The 21,580-nt window shown below is 36.4% G+C and overlaps 1 protein-coding gene across 3 annotated transcripts; it reads right to left on the bottom strand.

The window, feature by feature from the left end:
- Window positions 1-250: 250 nt before the first annotated feature.
- LOC104883248 (uncharacterized) lies at window positions 251-19,801 on the bottom strand. 3 transcript variants are annotated; one of them, XM_010667736.4, is made up of 18 exons: window positions 19,031-19,795; window positions 17,714-17,962; window positions 17,333-17,523; window positions 17,052-17,223; window positions 14,681-14,818; window positions 14,408-14,594; window positions 13,597-13,721; window positions 12,858-13,034; window positions 12,486-12,596; window positions 12,276-12,395; window positions 12,023-12,179; window positions 10,414-10,577; window positions 10,193-10,279; window positions 6,771-7,099; window positions 3,752-3,833; window positions 3,462-3,601; window positions 2,029-2,302; window positions 251-910 (listed from the first exon to the last, which is right to left on the bottom strand). In XM_010667736.4, the coding sequence occupies exons 1-18, from the start codon at window positions 19,340-19,342 to the stop codon at window positions 578-580; spliced, it is 3,348 nt and encodes a 1,115-aa protein (XP_010666038.1). In that variant the 5' UTR covers window positions 19,343-19,795; the 3' UTR covers window positions 251-577. The 3 variants fall into 3 exon arrangements, with proteins under 3 accessions (XP_010666038.1, XP_010666045.1, XP_048495141.1); XM_010667743.4 differs by having other exon boundaries at window positions 2,029-2,278; XM_048639184.2 differs by lacking the exon at window positions 251-910 and having other exon boundaries at window positions 2,106-2,291; window positions 19,031-19,801.
- Between the last annotated feature and the right edge of the window lie 1,779 nt (window positions 19,802-21,580).

Below are 21,580 nucleotides of genomic sequence, written 5' to 3'. Positions count from 1 at the left end.
TAACTGTAACAATACTGGTGACACTATTTGGCATCCTCATTAGAAGTTGATAATATTTGTCAATAACCCTATTGACGTGTTAGCAACAACCCAATTATAACCCTACTAATGTTCAGCATTCAGCAATATAATTATTTATGCATTGCCAATATCTCGCGTAACCATCAACTAATGGTGTGCCGAAGACGAAAAAAGAAAAACACACTAATTTTTTTCCAAACAGTTTAATAAATTTATGAATCCAGTAAGATATTGGAAAAGTTGTCAAGAATAATTAATTATAAGACACACTCTTCATCTCAGTAAACTTCAAATTTGGGATGTCTCATGTCTAAAAAGAATCACATTTCGACTTTCTATTCACTATATTCTCATGGTAGGGTGAATCCCGATTTTCCCTGAGTACAAAATCATGGTGCGTGCCTTGGTCATGAAATTGCAACACTGATCACTAATGGGTAATGGCAATAGAAGCTAGGTATACAATACCTCTTTAAAGCAATTAACAAATGATGTTACAACATACAGAAACTACCTACCCAAAGAAAACAAAAAAAAACTTACTGTAAAAGGAGCACTAGTGCCGATGAGAATGCTTCCTGCTACTAGATATTGCCTCTCCCTTCTCTCTGTTCTTCCTCCGGATAATTCTAAATGCAAATGAAAGTACTCCGATTGTAGCCATTGCATAGAACACTCTGTAAGGAGTCAATGCCAGACCTGACAAGAATGAGAAGTACCCAGCAAGCAGGTAGGCGAAACTCAATCTTACTTTGAGCCCATTTACACCAGGCAGTGGGCTGACGAAGAAATTAAAATCTGGGTTTGAGTCACAGGAACCATGAAGGACGACACCAATGCAAAAAATCGAGTCTAGAAACCTCGGAAAGCTCTGGCCATTTCCTACACTCTGCAAACAAAAGCAATGCCCAAAATCAAGATGTATCTAGGTACATTTTACATGGGAAGTCACATTCACCCACACAAGCAGAGATGAGAGTAGGTCCTACAAGGTCTCTTGGAACTGGGATCGAGGGCAACACAGGTCGATATCAAATCAGACCTTATACAAATAGTTCGAGCTACAGCAGAACCAGCTAAAAGAATATGGGCTTGCCTCAAACCAGGACAGCAAATTAGGAAGCTACTTGCAAGTGCGTTGAAGTCTCAAGAGAAATTGTTAAAAAGGCTCATTTTCTTGCTGTTTTAAGAAAAGTCTTAATTCCTATACTTTGTTTTCTTATCTAGTTGTAAAAATAATGTTTCCAGAGAATTTTATGTTTGATATGAATGAGAATGAGATCACAGGGGAGTAAAACTGTTTCTAGAGAAGTTTATGTTTGATATGGATGAGATCACAGGGGAGCAAAAATGTTTCTAGAGAAGTTTATGTTTGATATGGATGAGATCACCAGGGAGTAAAAATGTTTTAAGGACTATAGAGAATTATATTTCGCAAATCACTACCTCCTCTTGGCCCCTAAACCCCACAAAAAGCAATAAAAAAAGAATCAGCCAGATGTTTTGAAGAATGATCACGATAATTTACTACCCCTCTACTGTTAAATGAAGCGTGAGCCTCTTCTCTTTATGATTGCAAAAAAAAAAAAAAAAAAAAAAAACAGTTCTTAGAGCTTTATATGAAAATTTCTACAACTTTTACAAACTTATCTCAAATTATCAACTTGAGGGAGATTTTCCGTACGAGTTATTTGAGCTCAACTGAAAATTTATCAGAAATAATCTGAAAGCTTTTAAGCAAGAACACAGCCATAACCCCAACAGATCAGGAAGATTAGACAAAATTTTATAACTATTCTTTGTACAACAAAATTTCTGTACAATATTGGCCTGTCTTCACAGAACTTATGATCAATATATTACCTTCAAAAGTGCTCATAGCCAGTCATACACAGCACTAGAAGCCTACTCAAATCAGATAATATGCGAGAAACTAATTACGAACTACAATAGGCCGAATGTAAAGAACATATAGCAAAAAGAAGAACAAACATTAAGCATTCATACCTGCAACCAAGCTATTAGAGATGGAGCAAACATCAGCACTGCAAGCAAATGCAAAATTAGCATCCCATGTCTGTGGTGGAAGACCTCTAACTGTACGTCACCATAGCTATTAGGAGATCCACCGGTACTGTTTTGGTTCTCCTCTAAGGGGAAATTATGCTTCAACCGACCACTCTGCTGGTGAGTATACTGCTTCAACCCATCATAATCTTTATCTTTAGAATTAGATGATCCCTTCCCGTATATTCCTCTGCGATAGGAAGCTGTCAGATAGCTGTCACCAAAGGACTCTTCTTAGGATCTCCATGACACCCAAGGAAAAGAAAATGTGTGTGTGTGTTTGGGGGGGGGGGGGGGGGGGTTAGAGTTTGTGAAAGTCCTTGTTTGGAAATGTATTACATTGCACAATATATAATACTCCCTCCGTCTTAAAATATGCTACCCATTAGCTTTTGGCACATAGATTAAAGAGGGAGTCGGCCATTTGGAAGATATTGAGGTTAAAAAAAGTGGACGAGATTCGAGCTAATAGGTAATATTTTCTCCGTCTGAAGATACTTGACACAGTTTGACTTTACCACTATTTCACACGCTCTCATTTGACTGTATTTTGTGAATTCTATGTAAGGCAAAATACTCTTTTGGGATCTTGCTAGACTCGTCTCGGCATATACTTTCATAATATCAACTTTTTAAAATTTTCACTTATAGAGAACTAGAGTTGTTAATGGTTAAAAATATGCATTGGCAAGTGTGCCAAGAGAAATGTGTCAAATATTTTGAAACAAAGTATTAAATTGAGGAAAAGAAAAAGAAAGTAGTAGAGAATGGAAAAGTTGTCCTAAGCCTAAAAAAACGGGTAAAGTATTTCTGGACATCTTAGAATTTTGCAAGATGGGTAATGTATCTTAAGAGTTGAGACTGAAGGAGTAGGCAACATGTACCGTATGAACCTACGAAACTTAATTACACAACTTAGGAAACTATACATAAGATAAAATTTCATATTTATATCTACTGTCAGGTAGAACAGAAAGAAGTGAACTAGGAAGACTAGGGAAGCACATCAATCACCAGGTCAATTACTGACAAATATCAACTTCTCATTTTATGATTTAAACTTCTTTTACTGAGAAATTACAGCAAGCTCTATTTCGAATATGCAGAAGCAAGGAAGAGAAATTAAATGTTTCACCTGCTTGGAACTTACACTAGTATCTCCCAGTACAATGAACATTAGCAAAAATATTAATTCAGAACCTTAAAGACATTGATTAACTAGACTTCGTTTCAGAAATCTATGGGTTTTCCTTTCTATCATTTTTTCAGCCAAAGGACGTCTTTTGAACCTAATTAATCCAATCAGACGCGGGCATCTAACAAGTAGGGTCTTTAATATTGGTCACTTGAAAAGGAAAACTTGCAAAAAGTACCTGCACAATGCACTATGGCAACATAATGCATGTGATATCAGCAATACTGATAAGCCCAATGCTGGATGAACAAAGCACACCAGAATGATTGCTACCAAAGCCGTCATGGATACTGGATTAGATCTGATAACTCTCACTACCTGTCTTAGCAACAAGTCAGGCATGAATATTCTGTTGATTGATAAAAAGAAAACAAAGGCAAGAAAAGCTCCAGCTAACATTCAAGATGTATCTTCTGAGCAGGTAAGACTGAAGACCAACTGACAAAGTCTACTTGTTGGAGTGACTACCTTAAAAGCAAAGATCCTGGAGACAAAGCTTATGAAGCGGTGGAGTGAGACCAAACCGAAATTCCCTTCCCATACTTGCCACCTGTCACATAATTAAGTAAAAAAAGGGAGCAAGACAAATAAAAATGATATTTTCAACGATATTAACAATATGAAGAAATGATATAGATAGAAGAGACCTATTCAATCAGCAATAACTCGATCTTATGTTCTCAAATATGTCATGACAAACCGATACTTAAGCTTCCTTACTACTACTCCTGTTCCTATTTAATCTACATGGTTTACTTTTCACTGAAACCTAGGAAAAAGCGAAAAAGTAGGAGAGAGAGGAGAGAAATTATGAAAAGTGGGGGAGTAAGAAGTATAAAAAGTAAATAAAAAATAGAGAAAAAAATAGGGTAGGTGGGGGGGGGGGGGTTGAGTGGGTTAATTTATTTGGTGAGCAACCACATGGTGGACAAAAGTGAGGAATCATAATTGCGTATTTTACCTTATATAGATAAAGTAACTGTTGAACCATTAAAAATTGAACGGACCGAAAGGAAAGTGTAGATTAAAAAGGAAACGAGGTAGTAAAAGATTTGCAAAAGGCATGATCTGTCTTTTCTCAGACTGAAAATAAAAATCGGCAACCTAGTATAATTAAGTTTTCAAAAATGCTGATTAATGGATAGACACAGAGGGGCAAGGATAGGCCATTAGGCCCTAAGAGTCTGCCTTAGGAAAGAGAGTTGAAATATATTAGATATGGTTTGTAGCTGGGCTGGCAGTGAATGGGTGGCTTGAGAGCAGTGCTGGCTAAGCACAGTAAAGATCAGTCTCGCTAGAAGCCTGGCATCAAGTGGAATTCAGCAGACGCCTGAGCTGGTTATGTGCTAGCTCAGCAGTTTGAAATTCAGCTTGTTAACAGAGACCCCCTAGATGGCCATGCAAATGCATCCTTCAAGAAATATTCATACCCTTGCCTGGCAATCACCCTAATGGATCTGCTGATTGGACACATCCATCTTCCCCAAACAGTCTGTAATAAACTGAATATTGAACAGTAGAATTAAGGAAGAAGAAAATGATATTTGATTGATGAAAATGCAAATTACAGAAAATAAAAGGATAATTGCCAAGTTTCGAGTGACTTGGTCACACTCCCAAACTAACCACTAATATAAACTTCTCCAATATTTTCTTCATGATCTTTTCTCTCCCTAATCTCCTCTATTTATAGTCTACTTGCCTTATTCCCCAAGCTAACATATTAACTAGAGTATATTACTAAAATACCCCTGCCCTCCTATGCTAGTCTATTACAGTCCAAACCATCTACAACAGACATAGCTCATGCTAAGGTAAATATGATAAGCAAGATATACTTTTGAATCTGCAATTTTTCGCTAATACTGAGCCTCCAGACTAGCTGTCTGCATAATAGACTTCATCATTGCCAAGGCGTGTTTCCAAATATGCACAACAAGATAAATTGAAGGAAAAGAACTGTGGAAATTTTTGACAATGTCCATTCAACAAACTACAGGAGAAATACAAGGAAAATATGAACAAGAACAACTAGCTTGAGAAATCTTCTTGTACTACATCCAGTTTCCAAGTATGGCTTATCTTACAATAATCCCACATTTGCATTATGTATACCAAAGATGAATCTCGCCAGCAACATTTTAGCGAAGAGTCAGGGAACAAGGTGCTTCATGTTGCTGACCGCCTGAAGAGGGTGAAGAGAAGAGGAAGAGAGGGCTGCTCACTGTCTTAACTCTTAAGTCATGGAGACACAAGGTGAGGAGGGCTAGGGCACGACTGTGCATAATCCTTGGTGAGGGTTCAGGGAAGGTGGAAGACGGTGAGAGAGAGAAATAAACAGGAAAGAGACTATTCAAACTTCTGGGATTTTCTCAAAAAAATCTCTATATGAAGGATAAAATGAAAATAACATATGCGGCCCGTTTGGTAGTCATTAATAAATTACAATAATGGGAATGAATTTTAAGTGTAATGTTATTAGGGAAGCACCCTTAAAATCTCCATGGGGAGGAATTTTTTCTCTATGGGCAAGCAATCTCACCCCTAAACTTGTTTTTTTGTCTCCAAAGAGAAGCAATTTTCATTACCACTCATTACCACCTACAAGGTGGTATTGGATGGGAATGATAATTCAAGAAGAAAAGTAGACATTTTAGGATGAATTAGCATTACCATGGGAATGGACAATGATATTCTTCACAAAATTTACACACAGACTCATTCCTATTACCATCATTTATAACCAACAACCAAACGAGCCAATGGAGTATTTATAATCTTTCTTCATTCTTTATTTTCTACTTCTTCTATGAGCATAGGATATATTCCGTAAATATCCTTTAAAGCTGTAATACAGAATCCCACATTATCGGATATCTTGAATAAATACTCTCCTTACATAGAAAAAGGACAGATTTTGATAATGCTTTAAACAATTTAGAAAGTTTCACTTCCATAACATTGTTAGGCTGAACTTCTTTTTTAAGCTTTTTAGCATTAATAAGTATTTGTCAGTAGGTTCAGTAAAGTGTGTATACGAAGATATGACAACTTTCATGAGACATAATTTAATGGTCAGGGAAGCTATATTGTTTGTCGAACACAAAATTTCAGTAAATTACACTCTGCCTTGAGATAGTACTCTGCAGAAGTAGACCATTGATATCACAATACTTACCAAAAGTGGAAAAAATTGTACTCTGCAGACACAATATTGAAACTCTAGAAATTCTCTTTCCTCGGACATGGGTTTACACAGCATAATTACGTAGAAGGTGCAAAGTGGAATAGAAACATATTGATATCAGTTCCAATCAAGTGCAAGTTTGCAGACACAACAGGTGAGAGAATATGAATAGCAAGCCAGCAAAATATATTTTGATTGGAAAGAAGGAATTCTCCACAGTGAGGCCAGAGCAGAATAAATTAGAGCTAAATGAATGAGCTTTGTAAGAAAGTAGAAAGTTACTGGAAAAGGACAGCTTACCTTTTTCTGAAGAAAATATGTGCCATGGCACTGATGTAGAAAACCGATTGTGAAATTACAATAAGAAGAATCACGATGCCATTTGCAATCACGTAACAGACAATTGATACAACAAGAAAACCCAAGACTGATGGAATTGGATGTATATGAAGGACCGAGAGCACCAGAGGGATCAACAGAGGAACTGCAGTCATTAGGAGGAATGGAGAAGATAGCTTCATATTGCACTCAACTGCTGACAGCATTGAGGGTATAGGCAAGTCAAACTCCCATGCATGTGCTTGCTTCATGAGAGCAAAGAAGACTACGGCAACGGAGAGACCAACTATCTGCAACAGCAACCACATAACATAGAAATTGGAAATCAGCACCAAATAGGCATCTCAGAGGCTTCATTCAATAATAGCATCAAATATTAGCAATCCTAAAATGTAGCCAACCATTGCCTATATTTAGCATCCAGAAAGTACATTGTGATTAGGGGTTCTTGAAGCAGTCCACAAATACTGAATGAAATTAAGTGGGAACAAGTATTAATACAAAAATATATGAGGATCATGACTCTAGATTTAGCAATCAAACAGCTGAAAGAATGCAGTGAGCCACTGTCGTTAAAGATTGGATCTGCAGGATCCCAAATGAATTGGCTTATTCGAAAAAAGCCCTGTTCTTTGGAAGATCTATCTCGTGTCTGCATGGTTCCACTCTGCAAGAGCTCCGAATCATTCTTTGAAGCTCATCCTCTTTATCATAAATGATCCCGCTTTCACCAAAATGACCTGGCCATAAGGCCCAAATCACAATTATGTTTTGTGAGAAATTAGAAATCACAAATGGGCGTCAAGGAGGCAATGGAACTATGTTAAATGCATATAGCACTGCAAGCTTTAGGTCCCAGCTATGTAGGGGAATATCAAACTCTCCATAGAATTCAAAATAAGAAATACAACTCTTGAGTGATATGATAGAGTTTTTGAGTAAAAAGCTTCTTAAAATTATAAAAGATAACTGGCCTCCTAAGCAATTAACCCCTGATTAGAATTTTCCTGTCTATATTGCCACTCGTCTATATATTGAGCAATACAATACATCCCTAATCAATGACTTTCACATATTCTAGCATGGTATGACAGCCTATGCTTCGTACCTAAAATTACTTTTTTCTCTCAAACCTGAGCCTCTCACCCTGCTAGAGCCACCCGTGCTGCAAATCTATAGAAAAATAAAAATAAACCACACCCATTTGGAGAATATTCTTAAGATCACCTCCTATTTGCCATCAACCCAAGGGCTCTCTGACCAACTTTTCGATGTCGTTTAATTAGCCAGTGATCAAAAGTGATTTTTTTTTTATGGTAGAACTGTAGAAGTGATCAGTGGTTATCTAACTCCTACTTTTGATACAATTTCTAGTGCTTGTTTGCTTAACATATAAAAAAAACATGGGAAGTAGAAGTTCCTAGAAAGTAGAAATATGTGGTGCTGTTTAATTGGCAAAAATATAGGATATTCTTCACTTCTTCCCCACAAAATGGAGGAAGATGCATATATAGGTCCCCCTAGGCATGTAGAAGTGTAGAACTTCCCATGGAAAAATTTTATGTCCCTTATTAAACAACTCATTGTACTTCCACGGAAAGGGAAATACACTGAAAAAAAAAGGTTCATAGAAAAATTACTTCTCATGTTCAACCAAAGAAGCACTTAGTATAATCACTTAATCAGACACCACGCCCGAAGAATGCTTCTCTAGGAGAGAAATCATCGTGAACTCATGCCCACACATATGACAATTTGCATGCTTGTTGTCTCCACCCTGCATCTCTATATCCCGTATCCACTAACAACTAAAACAATCCCAAAATTAAAATCCAGACTGCAATAATACGGGGCATTATAATGGCAACAACAAAAAAAATACAGTCCATTGCCCCCATGCACCTTTCCAGCAGCCTGCCTGGCCAGAGCCCCCTCTCATGCTGCCTCCACTCATCCTTAGCCCTACATGTGGGCCCTCAATAGGCGATTCCCCAAAATCTCAAGCATCCTTCGCCAACACACATGTAGACTGCCGCTTTTGCCAGTCTCTCACAAAAGTTCAAAAAAAATCATTAACTGCCTGATGATGAGTCTTGGTATGTTGACACGAGCACAACTTTACGCATTACTAGAACTTCTAGTAAGCTTTTATCCTTTTTAATTATAATAATGTTCCTCATCTTTTTGTTGGCAATGCCTCATGTACTTCTGCTTTGGGCTCAGACATTAGTACATTACTACCCTTTCCCCCCTCCAGTCCTCCACCCTTAGGCTTATCCCTCTCTAATGTTATAGTCGCCCTCATTATTAAAAACCTCTTATATGTCGGTCAATTCACCATTGACACTAATGTTATTTTGAGTTTTGACCCACTTAACTTCTTTGGGAAGAATCTTGGGACGGGGGAAGTAGTCATGAGATGCAATTGCTTTGGAAATTACTACCCTGTCCCCTCACCTAATAAAGCCAAGCTAAAGTCAGCCTCCCTTTTCGTCACTTCTCCACAACTATGGTACCATAGCCTTGGTCACCCAGAGGAATAATATATATAGGTCTCTTAGGAATAATAATTTTTATATTTCTTCTAATAAAGAGTTGAGCCCCAATCTATGTCCCTCATGTGATGTTTCAAAGCATAAAAGCTTACTGTCTTCCCCTTCTCTATCTTGAACTTATGCTCCTTTTGACGTCATACATAGTAATTTATGAACATCACCATCTGTTAAGTGCAGTTGGCACCAAATATTATCTTCTTCTTCCCCATGATTTGATTTATTTTGTCAGATATATTTTTGCCCCCTCAAAATACAAATATGACAATTATGCAAAACACCTTAAATTCCACAATTATGTTAAAACCCAATTCAAACGAAAAAACAAATCTTTTCAATGTGATAAAGGCTGTGAGTTCAACTCTTTCTCTCACACCTTTTAGCTTTTCAATACTCATAGCATAACCTTTCAATTCTCTTACACCAACACCTCCTTTCAAATGAAAAGACGAGCAGGTAATCTATACTTTAGATGACATTTATCATCCCCTCCTCACTCATGCTTCATTCCCACCATCATTTTGGCTGGAATCTCTCCATATCGCTTATGTTCTTCCCACCAAAACGCTTCACTTTTGAGCTCCTGCCCATAAGATCGCATGCCCACTTATTCCCATCTTCGGATATTTTGACGCTTGTACTTTAATCTTTCGACTACTACAGAACACAAATTGATCCCCCACTCCACTCCTTGGTGCAAGAGCCAAAGCTCATATAATAAGAGTGATTTTAATAGTAGGAAAAGTCAACTTTAGAGTTAAGTGAGCATGATTCTCTTGGTCGTTCACACATTGCAAAACTTGTATTGAACAATGAAGCTTAAGTCATCACCTTAGAATAGTATAAAAGCAGAAATCTGCTCGCAGCAGCAGTGATGGAAACAGAGAAGCTAGCTTTGTATGCGCAATGAGGATCAACCTGTAGAATACATAAATTGAAGAGAGTGAAGATAAATGAGTAGTTATATATTGTAACAACTCTACGAATGGATACAACCAATCTGTTACTGATGAAAGGTGATATAAAACATAGCAATGAAATCGATGGTGTACCAATAACAAAATGTTGGTTTTATCTGATCCCTGGGCTGAATGCCAGAGTGCTGGTGCAGAGTCTACAATGATTGTCTCAGAATTCAAATTTGGGTATATATGAAGACCGGATATCCTATCCCAAGCAAGTGCCACAGCTGGAAAACATCGCATCTTGCAAAGCCCTAACATGATATTACAGTAAGCAAGAAGCAAAAATAAACAACGCAAAAGTGGGAAGCATATAAAAAAGAGTGATAATGTCAGAAAGCTAGGTGAAAAGATTCTGATATGTATATTCGTTGAAACCAATGGATGTTTACTTAAAGTTATAAGGTTCTTGCAACGCGAGCTACAAATATCACAAGATCACCCTTAGTACATATTCCCTCTGTCCATGTATAATTGTCACCATTATGGTGTATTTTATACTAACAATGTTACAACAAAATCACAGGGATAGTATCATATTGGAAAATCTACTCCTTGATGGCTAAATAATTGTCGATAAAAGTAACTCTAGGACTCCAAAAACCAAATAGTGGGATTTGGTACATGTCCAAAAGATTCACAATCTGTCAAATATAACTGCCACCCTTGAATATCTGACAACAATGCTGCAGAACTGAGAACTTATTAGGTCTTGAGAAGCTGAATTATACAGTAGAACAATGAGTCTATGCCCTAGCTTAAGAAGTACTACAAAATGATAAAGTGATCCATGTAGAAAATTTACATGAACTACCAGAATGTGTTCCATAGGAGGAGTTAAGTGTTTCCTTTCACACAATTGATGAAGGTAATCTCAGCAAGTAAACTAGTAAGATAAAATACTTGTTAAAGTCAAAACATTGTCTCTGTCAAATATAATGCATTTTCTCGACTAATTGTTCAATTTTCAAAAGAGATTGTAGTCATGCTAAGGCCCAAGATTCCTCCACTATTTGAAACTTACAAGAGAAGGAAGGGAACAGGTGCAATGTATCACAAATGAATTCAGTTATCTCAACTAGGGGTAATTGTGGTAATTCACCTAAGAAAGAATATTCTGACAAAGTTACTAATGGACTTAGCCACTGAACTGTAAATATCTGTAATTAATACCCATGAAGTATGAGAGAGAAGCATCCAGAAATTTAATGTGGGAATGTTCAGTGGGAGAGTCCTTGGTCCTTACCTCTCGAAAGTAAGGAGTTGTAAGCATTGGTTACTCTAATGACTAATCAAGCAATACAACTTTCTATCTTGCTCTAATTATCCTTTTCTTGCCATTCTTACGGTTATTAAGTTCTGGAATTACTGATCCTTAGCATATCATAAGTTGTCTCACAACTCACAAGGCAATGACAGAGGGCTAAGTACATGAAATTCAATCCAAGAAACTAGGAACTAAGAAGCCTCAAGTTTACTATTCTGGAGCATCATCATGATATCATGGAGTTTAAAAATAGTTGGAAAAAAAATAAATCATATCTATAACACAGCTCTTTCTGCTTAAACAGTAACGGTATTCTAAGAAAAGGTAGAAATTTAACTGCATGAAGAATTCCAAATCAAATAGCCTACAGATTCTAAGAATATCATACTAAAACACAATTTAACACAAAAGATTTAGAAGATAAGCTCTTACGATTGTTTTCAGCATCATCAACCTCTTCACCTGAAAGCCCAGAATTTTTTATCCCACAACCAGTTGTTTTAAGAGACATTGTAACTGGTAATAGGCCTAAACTGATGGTAAAAGAGAGATTAAGAGCAATAGGATGATCCTCCTTGAACAGCATTTCCTGGACAATCAGTAGTATAGCTTCGTAAAAAAATCATAATCAATCTAAACTAGTTCTATATATAATATATGTTAAAAGATGAAAAAGAAAACTAACTCTCCGTAAAAAGGCAGACAGAGTTAAGGACAATGGAGAAAATTCTTCAACCCCCTCCTCCAGGTTGAAAAATTGTCCGATGGCCATTGAAGCTGCAGGTGGAGGTCTCCCAGAAACTGTCTGCAAACAGAAGTTCAAGCAAATAGATTTGAAAGTTCAGTTACTGGGTAAAACGTTATGGAATAAGGACACATAGTCCAAAGACAATACCGGCCGAGGAGCAATTGAAATAGTTATGAATCTGAATCCCTGCATATCTTCAGGGTTTAACCAAAAGACAGCGGATGGAGGAGGCTGTTCTGTTTGACCCCCTGGTTCAATCTGACAATAGTGGCACAGAAAGTTCGTGAAAAAAAATTATATCAAGTTTAGAATACAATTATATACAAACTTGTTAGAATGAATATTTACTTCCAAGTATATTACTTAAACCCCACAGTGATTGCTGATAAGTAAGAAGCCTCCATGTCAAGCAATTTAATTATGAAATGGGCAGTCAGACCATCAAATATAATTACTTATTTCAGTATTCATTATGATCATTACAACTGAAAGGGACACGGTGAAGTATCCGATTGATACCTGCCTTGGTGCTGGTCCTGAAGGAATCTGTGCCATTGTTGATGTCACCTCCACTACTCTTTTGCCAAGGGGCACGTCAGATAACGAGTTTCCCTTTTCAGGCCAGAGATGAACTCTAACCCCATAGCAAGGAGAAAGATTTGTAACCAGTACAAAATGGCTTTTGCCGTTTGAACCCTGAACATGTGAATACATAATTATAAAGGAACCATAACATTCAAGTAAGCATAGTGATAGAGTAATTATGGAAGTACAAAGCAGTGCTGAGTGGCACAACGCAAACCATTGACATATTGCCAACTGTTATAGATTTTCAAATGAATATTCCACAAGATTTAGATTTCTAAGATCCAATTTATAACCATAATGACTTAGCCTTTTTAGATGGCCTAAAAGATTAAAAGAATACTTTTATATCAATTCTTGCAACAAGTTCAGACAAACAGGAAACATGTAGACATCACCAAATATTGATCTTCAAGTTGATGCATGAAGTAGTTTAAGAAAGTTGAAACACAATCTTAATTTTTTGGCCCCCATTCCGAAAGAGAAAAGATAAGCAAGATGACAAAGTCAAGATTTGCTAATTTTTGGAATCTTTAAGCTGGGATCCAACCATATCTTTTCTTCTATATTTCCCTCTCTTTTGACATGGGAATTTTGTGCATAGCACTGAAGGAGAAGGAAACTAGAAGGAAGTATTTTTTGTACAGATTGCTTAACAAATGCCCAGACTAACCAGCTTCTGAATGTCCAACCACCTTCTCCTTCCGTCCATTGCTAAGACAGTGACTGTAGACGTCTGGATATAAAGATCCCTCTCAAGACTATCCATATCCCATTGTATGTTTTTAGGACAGGCACCTGCAATATGAGTTTTGGTCAAAGCTTTGCATTTTGAAAATATACTTGTTTTGCGTTATTGAAGCATGAAAAATGCACTTCTCAATAACCTCACTGCGACAGACTGTAGATTCTCTCTTACAATTACCACAGTTAGAATATGCCCTTTCGATTTAAGTAAATACATGAAAATGGAATACTCGTAGTACTTTCCAAACCATTGAGTTCGCCATTTTATCGATGACTTGCTCTAAATGGAGGTTCTAGTTTTATGTTAGTTAGAGATAGTCAGAGTTTTACTGACAGCATAAGTTCTATATGATTCCAGTGCATTTCTGAATCCTAACATTAAGAAATTTAGCTTTTTCTGCATATAAAACGGCAGCAAATCCATCCCATTTTGTATTTTGCGTACATATATACATAGAATCACCAAAAGATCTATCCAAATATGGAGAATGTAGTAGATATAGAATATGTCAACACTTCTCCAAAATTGTGAATATGTAGGTTTGCTTGTATTACTGTGACTCGTAACTTTTCCCTATACAATTAGGATACAAATCTTCCCTAATTAAGGTATCACAGAAATTCTAGCAGAACCTTGTTTGTACTGTAACTAAAGGTGACTCAAATAATTGCAGAAGTAAATTATTTAATTTACATATCAACATTTGCAGTAAGGACTAAGGAGAATGATTATATACCAAGAGAATAGCTTCCATCACCACCAATGGCCAAGCGTCTTTGCCGGGTATCTGATTGACCTATAAAATTTGAACCATGTCGAAGGCCACCATGAAGCATCTTTGTAAATACTGCCAGTCTTTTTAGTCTATCAGTGAACGGACCCCCTGTTTCTGGATCCACCAAACTAAGAAGTGTGTGTGACACCTATAACGTATGTAAGGGAATCACTAACTCTGAATAGAAGAATTATGTCTACATACTCTGCTGGTAGGAGATTAATTGATCCTTACTTGGACAACAAGTTGATTGCACCATAAGATTGCCTGGTGTTCCATTGACAGCCATACATTTTTCATTTCTGTACTACTGATCATGAAGCCATGAGTGGGAGGAACGATGCCATCAAGACTTTCTAACTTTGACCGCACCTTTAAACAGGGAGAAGTGGAGTTAGAATGAGCATCACCTAGATAGTATATACTAAAGCACTTAGTGGAACCAGAGATGCAGCAAACAAAAACAATGAATGCATACTCAGGGGTCAGGATCCTAAGAAAGAAGCGTCTTAGTTTAGGGATCTAAGAAGAAAAGGAATTCCAAAAAGGTTCAGCAGGACAAACTGAAATATAGACAGTTTTCGGTTCGCCATTATAATTCCATCCTCATATAATTGTGATGTATACTATTATGGTCACTCCATATTATTGTCCCGTTTCCTTAAATGGAAATTTCACCGAACATAAGTACATAACCCACATTGGTACCGTTCACAATATCTCCCAGATTCTCCGTCTTACACTCTCTCTTATGTTAAAGTGAAGTAAGACACTCCACTAACTCTCTCTATCTCTCTTCGCCCAGCCAATTTTTCATTTTCGTTTTTGCTTTATCTACCCAATTAAACCTACATCCCCCTATTATTTACTCTTAATATGCATGCCCAAACCTAACTGGACATTTAACTGAGGACGAGAGTATAGAAAAGCCTCTAGGCAATTGCAAGATAATATGGTCGGCATCGCTCAATATATTAGTAATTAAATTCCTAATGCCACGCGGCAATATTAAATTACCTCTACTAGTGAGCTTGGTGCCATAAAACATCTAACTAAACAACTGTTTAATAAGTGGGTGATTTAGGCTATGTTTAGTTCACCTGAAATTTTCTGATCTGAACTTATCTGATTTGATCTGATGTGAACTTATTTTTTCTGATCTGATCTGATTTACAAGATCTTATCTTTTAGATTTTTCTCAATATATAAGAAAAATATAGTCATGTGGGGTCTTGTTTGATTCGTCTCAATGAGTACTTTATTAATATTCAATTATTATAATTTTTACTAATATGTAATGAAAGATATTTAATAGTAATAATGATTTTTAAATATAAGCATGATCTGAACTCATCTGATCTGAAATTATTTTTTCTGATCTGATCTGATTAGATCTGAAATAAGCAAAAATAAGGTGAACTGAACATAGCCTTAATGTTTCAGCAAATCAGTCAGGGCCTCAAGCTTCAAGGCCATATAGTTCATAAGAAAGTTACTTTGCCAAGATCTTGGTTACTTTCAACTTTTCATAGATCTACTGTCAGAGAGAACCAACTTGCAAGATGCTGTATAAAAAAGTAAAATCCCTCCATCTCACAGTGATTGTCCTTTCCATTGTGATAATATATCAAATTAACTGCACTAGATTACCCATAAACTTTCGATGAAGTCAATACAATGCTTCTCTAAAAATTATTCCTACAGGTTCTTTACCATATTGCCTTTAGTTCTGTAAAGGTCAGATAGGATAAAATTATGAAGCAAAGGGAATGACAATATTGCAGCGTTCCTATTTCAAGGGAGGTCGGGAAGGGTAACACTGAGATGAAGTGTTAGTATATTTCAGCAGTCTTACTCGTATTTGTTACTATATATTAAACTGGGAAGCAATTGTATCATTCGCAAAAAAAAAAAAAAAAAAAAAAAAGAAACATCTGGAAGAATTTCTTGTCCCAGAGATTGATTTATATGTTTCTAATATCAAAAAGAAACGCTTTCAATGGTCCACTACCTCTGTCTGAAACACTTTTAAGATTATTTCTTACTCATCATACCCAGAAGGACGGATTGAAACAAAAAAACAAGCTTTAACATCTAGCCATACACCTTTGTACTCGATCTCTGTGGCTTTGTAGGACTGACAAGGAGACATAGGCCATATCCCAATAATCATGCAAACACTGATGTTCATTCTACAATATCTACTGGACTACTACCACAATTGAAATAGCACAATATTTAGTACATTTATAAGGAGAAAGCTGAAAATAAGGTCTCTCACTCTCCGGTTTGTCATTCAGGGGCCGGGCCGAGTTTAGAGCGCGTAAAACTCATCAACTCAAGTCGATAAGAGCTCTTATGTTCAAGAATATCGAAAATGAAATTTGGTTTGAGGGTGGTTCAGTCTTGTCTACCATGCCATGTTTGAAACAAAAGCACTAATATACATGTGCAACCACGCAAAATAAAAAATAAAAAACTAATTTGCTGTTCTCTAGATGTATGACTGCAGAAGGAGGGTAGGAAACAAATAACAAAGCGAACAATTGATGTAAGCAACACCAATTACTGGAAAGCAAGTTGGAAAAGTACGACATAAGAGAACCTGATAATCATTGATTCCGCCAGAAATCGAGATCATAACAACATGAGAGAGTGTAGGATGTGATGCATAACTCTGAGCATGCGGAACTTGAATATGGTATCCTTCTTGCCATTTCTGATTTACAGAGGTGTAGTAGTATCCCAAAGAAGGCTGCAGCGTGACAGGAGGTGATCTGTATCAGGTAAATCTCATTATATGAATTACTAAACATATGTATTGCTCAGTGAAAAAATTCCACTAACACACCCAAAGATAAAGAAAACGAGAAAATAAGAACTCACTGATGTGGACTTGAAAGTGTAACCACCGTTTCAACAGCTGATTTCCGTAATTGTGGATGAACGACTGCAGCTCTAGCAACAAAACCGCCCATGGAGTGACCAACTAATATGACACTTCTTGGCAAATTTGTAGATACTGCAGCACCTTCCTTCGTTCTAGCATCAAAGGTTTCTTTATATTGATCCAATATCTGCTAGCATATCCAAATTGTTAAGCAAGCAGAAGCAAGCAAAAGATTCTGGAAAGTGGAAAGTAAAGGCAGCAAGTAGGCAACTAGCAAATGCAGAAAAAAAGATAAATACTAGAACCAAACCAGTTTAGACGAATTATAGATCATTTAGACAGCTATAAGTTAGAAGATGACAGTCATGACATCATACCCGATGGATGGCATATACCACGTATTCTGTGTGCTCTTCAAGAATCTGTCCATCCATGGCAGAATGTTCTCCTTCCAAATCCACAGCAAACCAGTCTAGCATAGAAGCATACTGATTAGGTAGAGTAAAGTTAGCTGCATCACTGTCCAGCCCTCCTTCCTCTGGACTCAAGAAAGCTTCCTGATAATAAGTACGTTCAGGTGGCCCTGAGGTATATGCCCAATGAGACTCCTTTGCGATTGAACGCACCTATGAGGAGCAAAGCAACAAAAAGAACTCTGAGAATGGAATGACAAGAAAGTTTCTCATAATTTTCTCTTGCAACCACCACGTTAAAAACAGAAGCAGCTGCAGCACATTATATACTAACTATATTATTAAGAACGACATAAAAGCTTCACGTACATGACTGCATGGAACTGAAAAATATCAAAAGTTCACACCCTAGAGGTTAAATTGTTCTCAGCCCGTATTTTTCCATCTTCTTATTCCTTGCTCTATAATATGCATATATGTATGCTCAAGGGCTCAAGGCCAGAGATAACTTTTAGACATTATCCGTCAATAATGAATTACGAATTTCAATCAAAGAATTAAACCAATCTGCAAATCATGATGCTTCTGTTGTATTCATGATGCACACTTTTCTGAGATCTACTCATCCCCTGTTATCTGATGGACACATATGCCCATGCTTGCTTGTACAAAGACAGATTACTCATTCTATACGCTCTGCTTATTATCTATTTAGATATACTTACACAGTGGAACTTTAAACTTTTTTCTCATAGATACTATAGCACCAAATCTCTCATAGTGATCATTGCTCCTACATGCAAGCTTAAAATCAAATGAAACAAATATATTGAGTGATTTTACAATATATTCATCCTGTGATCATCAATTTGAACAACAGATGTCTTCCATTCCAATTAAATCAAGCACCAATCTAGATTCAAAACTCAGTTATCATTAATCACTTATCCTTTGCCTTCTTTGAAGAATCCTTTCTTTCGCCCCGTCCGGCCATCTCGTAACCTACGTATCTAAGACAGATTCAACTTCACAAACACTAAACAATCTAAATCTAAAAAAGTTCCACCAAAATCAAAAGTTTGTTATTATAATCAGCAATAAACCTAGTAGTATTCAGATAACGGTAACAAAATTTATTGATTTAGTGCATAAGCTAAACAAATTCATAAGTATTGCTAGTGCGTTCAATCGAAACTGCGAAAAAACTGCCTTAATTACACAAATAACAAATAGATTAAGCAAAATTGCAAACGCTAATCATAAAAATTCAAAATCAACTACCTGCTTGTAGCTGCCACCATTACCAGGAATAAACAAAACTGGAACGCCATTAAGTTGCTTGAGATGCTGATCAAAATCAATTTTCTTCCATCCTTCATGATACAAATACAATCCATACTTGTTCGTAGTTAAATTCTTCGGCGCCGAAATCGGAATGTAGGTAGGATACATGTAAGTCATAACACAACCACTTTTAATTGGCTTCAGTAAGCCATACAATCCAACTAAACTAATTAACGCCGTAATTGCTATCAATGCACCAACTCTAACCTTCGCTTTCGTACTTTCCAATTCCAGAATTCTCATCTTCATCTAAAACAAATTTATCGCTGAAAATTTTCAATGCATCGTGCAGTTGAAGATGGAAGAGAGAGATCCGAGTATCGATTTTGCTTTGGAGTGAGTTATATTTGATCAAATATTCGCAGAAATTTGACGATCGAAAAAGTGAGATTGCGTTGAATTTTGCGACGGATTTTCAGATCACTGATTTCAGCAACAAAAAATAGGAAGTTGAGTAGATGGAGTTTCAGCAAGTATAGAAGTTTTTGAAGGTTTTCGGAAGAGATTTTAATGGCGGATGATAGAGAAAGAGAGAATCGGTGGATGGTTATGGCTGCTGCTGCTGAAGCTGCATTTGTTTGGACTTTCAAATGTTGGTTTCTATAAGGTGGCGAAATGGGATGAGCAAAGAGAAGAGTGGAAACACGATTTGAATCTGGGTTGAATTTTTTTTCCTACATGAGAATCTCGGTTGATTGTAATTTTTGCAATTTTCACTCCCAAAATTTTGTCGAGTGGAGTTTAATTCCCTCTATTCACCGAAATTAAAATTAATTTCTTTTACATCGTTTATGTATGTACTATGTAGACACTAAAATAAACCACTACTTATAATAGCGGAATAATAATATTTAAAATAGCGGTTTAGTATTATAAACCGCCACTTGGTATAGCGGTTCCTTTGGGTTATTTAGCGTAATAAAAAAACTAATATGAACCCGGTGCACACTAATTAGTGTGCACCCGATCCATATCACGTGATTTTATGATAGTGTATATTGATATGATATAGTGTATATTAAAATGATATAGTGTATGTTAAAATGATATAATGTATGTTAAAATGATATAGTGTATGTTGCAGTGATATAGTGTATGTTATAATGATATAGTGTATGTATGTTAAAGTGATATAGTGTATGTTAAAGTAATATAGTGTGTGTTAAAGTGATATAGTGTATGTTACAATGATATAGTGTATGTTAAAGTGATATAGTGTATGTTAAAGTGATTTAGTGTGTGTTAAAATGATATAGTGTATATTAAAATGATATAGTGTATGTTAAAGTGATATAGTGTATGTTATAATGATATAGTGTATGTTAAAGTGATATAGTGTATGTTAAAGTGATATAGTGTATGTTAAAGTGATATAGTGTATGTTAGTACTGTTTAACGGGTCACGTGTCTGGGCCTGGTCCACACTATTTTTAGTGTGAACCGGGTCCACGCAAGTCAGATTGCTAACGTAATATAATTTATTTCTTTCTAATTAGAAAACGATTATAGCAGCGAAAAATAATTTGTTTCTAATTAGAAACGTAAGCAACGCAAAATAATCTCTTTCCAATTAGAAACGAAAATTGTACAATCTATCGCTAAAATATTTATATTTGTTGTTATAAGTAGCTACCTAATTTTGGTAGTTATATAACTGTTACCTTCAGTACGATTTATGTGAGCCACCCACCCAACCCTTCTACTTTAACACTACTGACCGAAGTGCCAGAATACATAGCGCATTATAACCCGATACTAAAAGTAGCGGTCATGTTTGATGAACCGCTACTTAATGTAGCGTTTTCCTTTTCCCTTAACCACTACTGAAATTTGCGGCTCATTGTGGTTAACCGCTACCTTAAGTAGCGATTTTGCTTAAGTACAATACAAAAAGCAAACTTCTGGTATGCTGTCCTACGTAGACGGTATGTAGAAAATTAGTTTTGGCTTCGCACATAGAGAGAATTAGAACCCCATTTGACAGTAATAATTAGGGGAAAATTATAATTTTGTCAACTGTTGCGTATTTTATCACTTAAGAATCTGCCGTCAAAATTTACCTATTAATCAGGTCGCTTCCTTTTTGCTTGTCGGAGGCAGAAATATTCATTCCAAAACCAAATATATCTATCCTGCTAAATTTCTTTTTTAGAAAAGGTGAGGAGAAAAAATTAGATGACCCTTAATTCTCATGAGGGATATAGACCTAATGTATCTAATACACGAATGGGGGATGGTGAGAAATGGATGTCGATGTCGAGTTTGTCTGAAATCATATGTCCCACATTTGCAATCCAATTTGCTGCTTTGTTTATTTTATAGATGTGTTTGTAGCCGACGTTCTTAAAGGAGGTGAGGAGGGTATGATATCCTTAATGATGTAGTCGATTTGCCATGGAGCTCACCATATCCCTTGTAGTCAGTTGATAACTACAAGATTATCTCCTTCAATCCAAATGTTGTTTATCTTTTGGGATACGGTTCCAA

Source organism: Beta vulgaris, chromosome 2 (genome assembly GCF_026745355.1).
Source record: "Beta vulgaris subsp. vulgaris cultivar EL10 chromosome 2, EL10.2, whole genome shotgun sequence".
Lineage (NCBI taxonomy): Eukaryota > Viridiplantae > Streptophyta > Magnoliopsida > Caryophyllales > Amaranthaceae > Beta > Beta vulgaris.
This window is presented reverse-complemented; position numbering and strand designations above follow the sequence as displayed.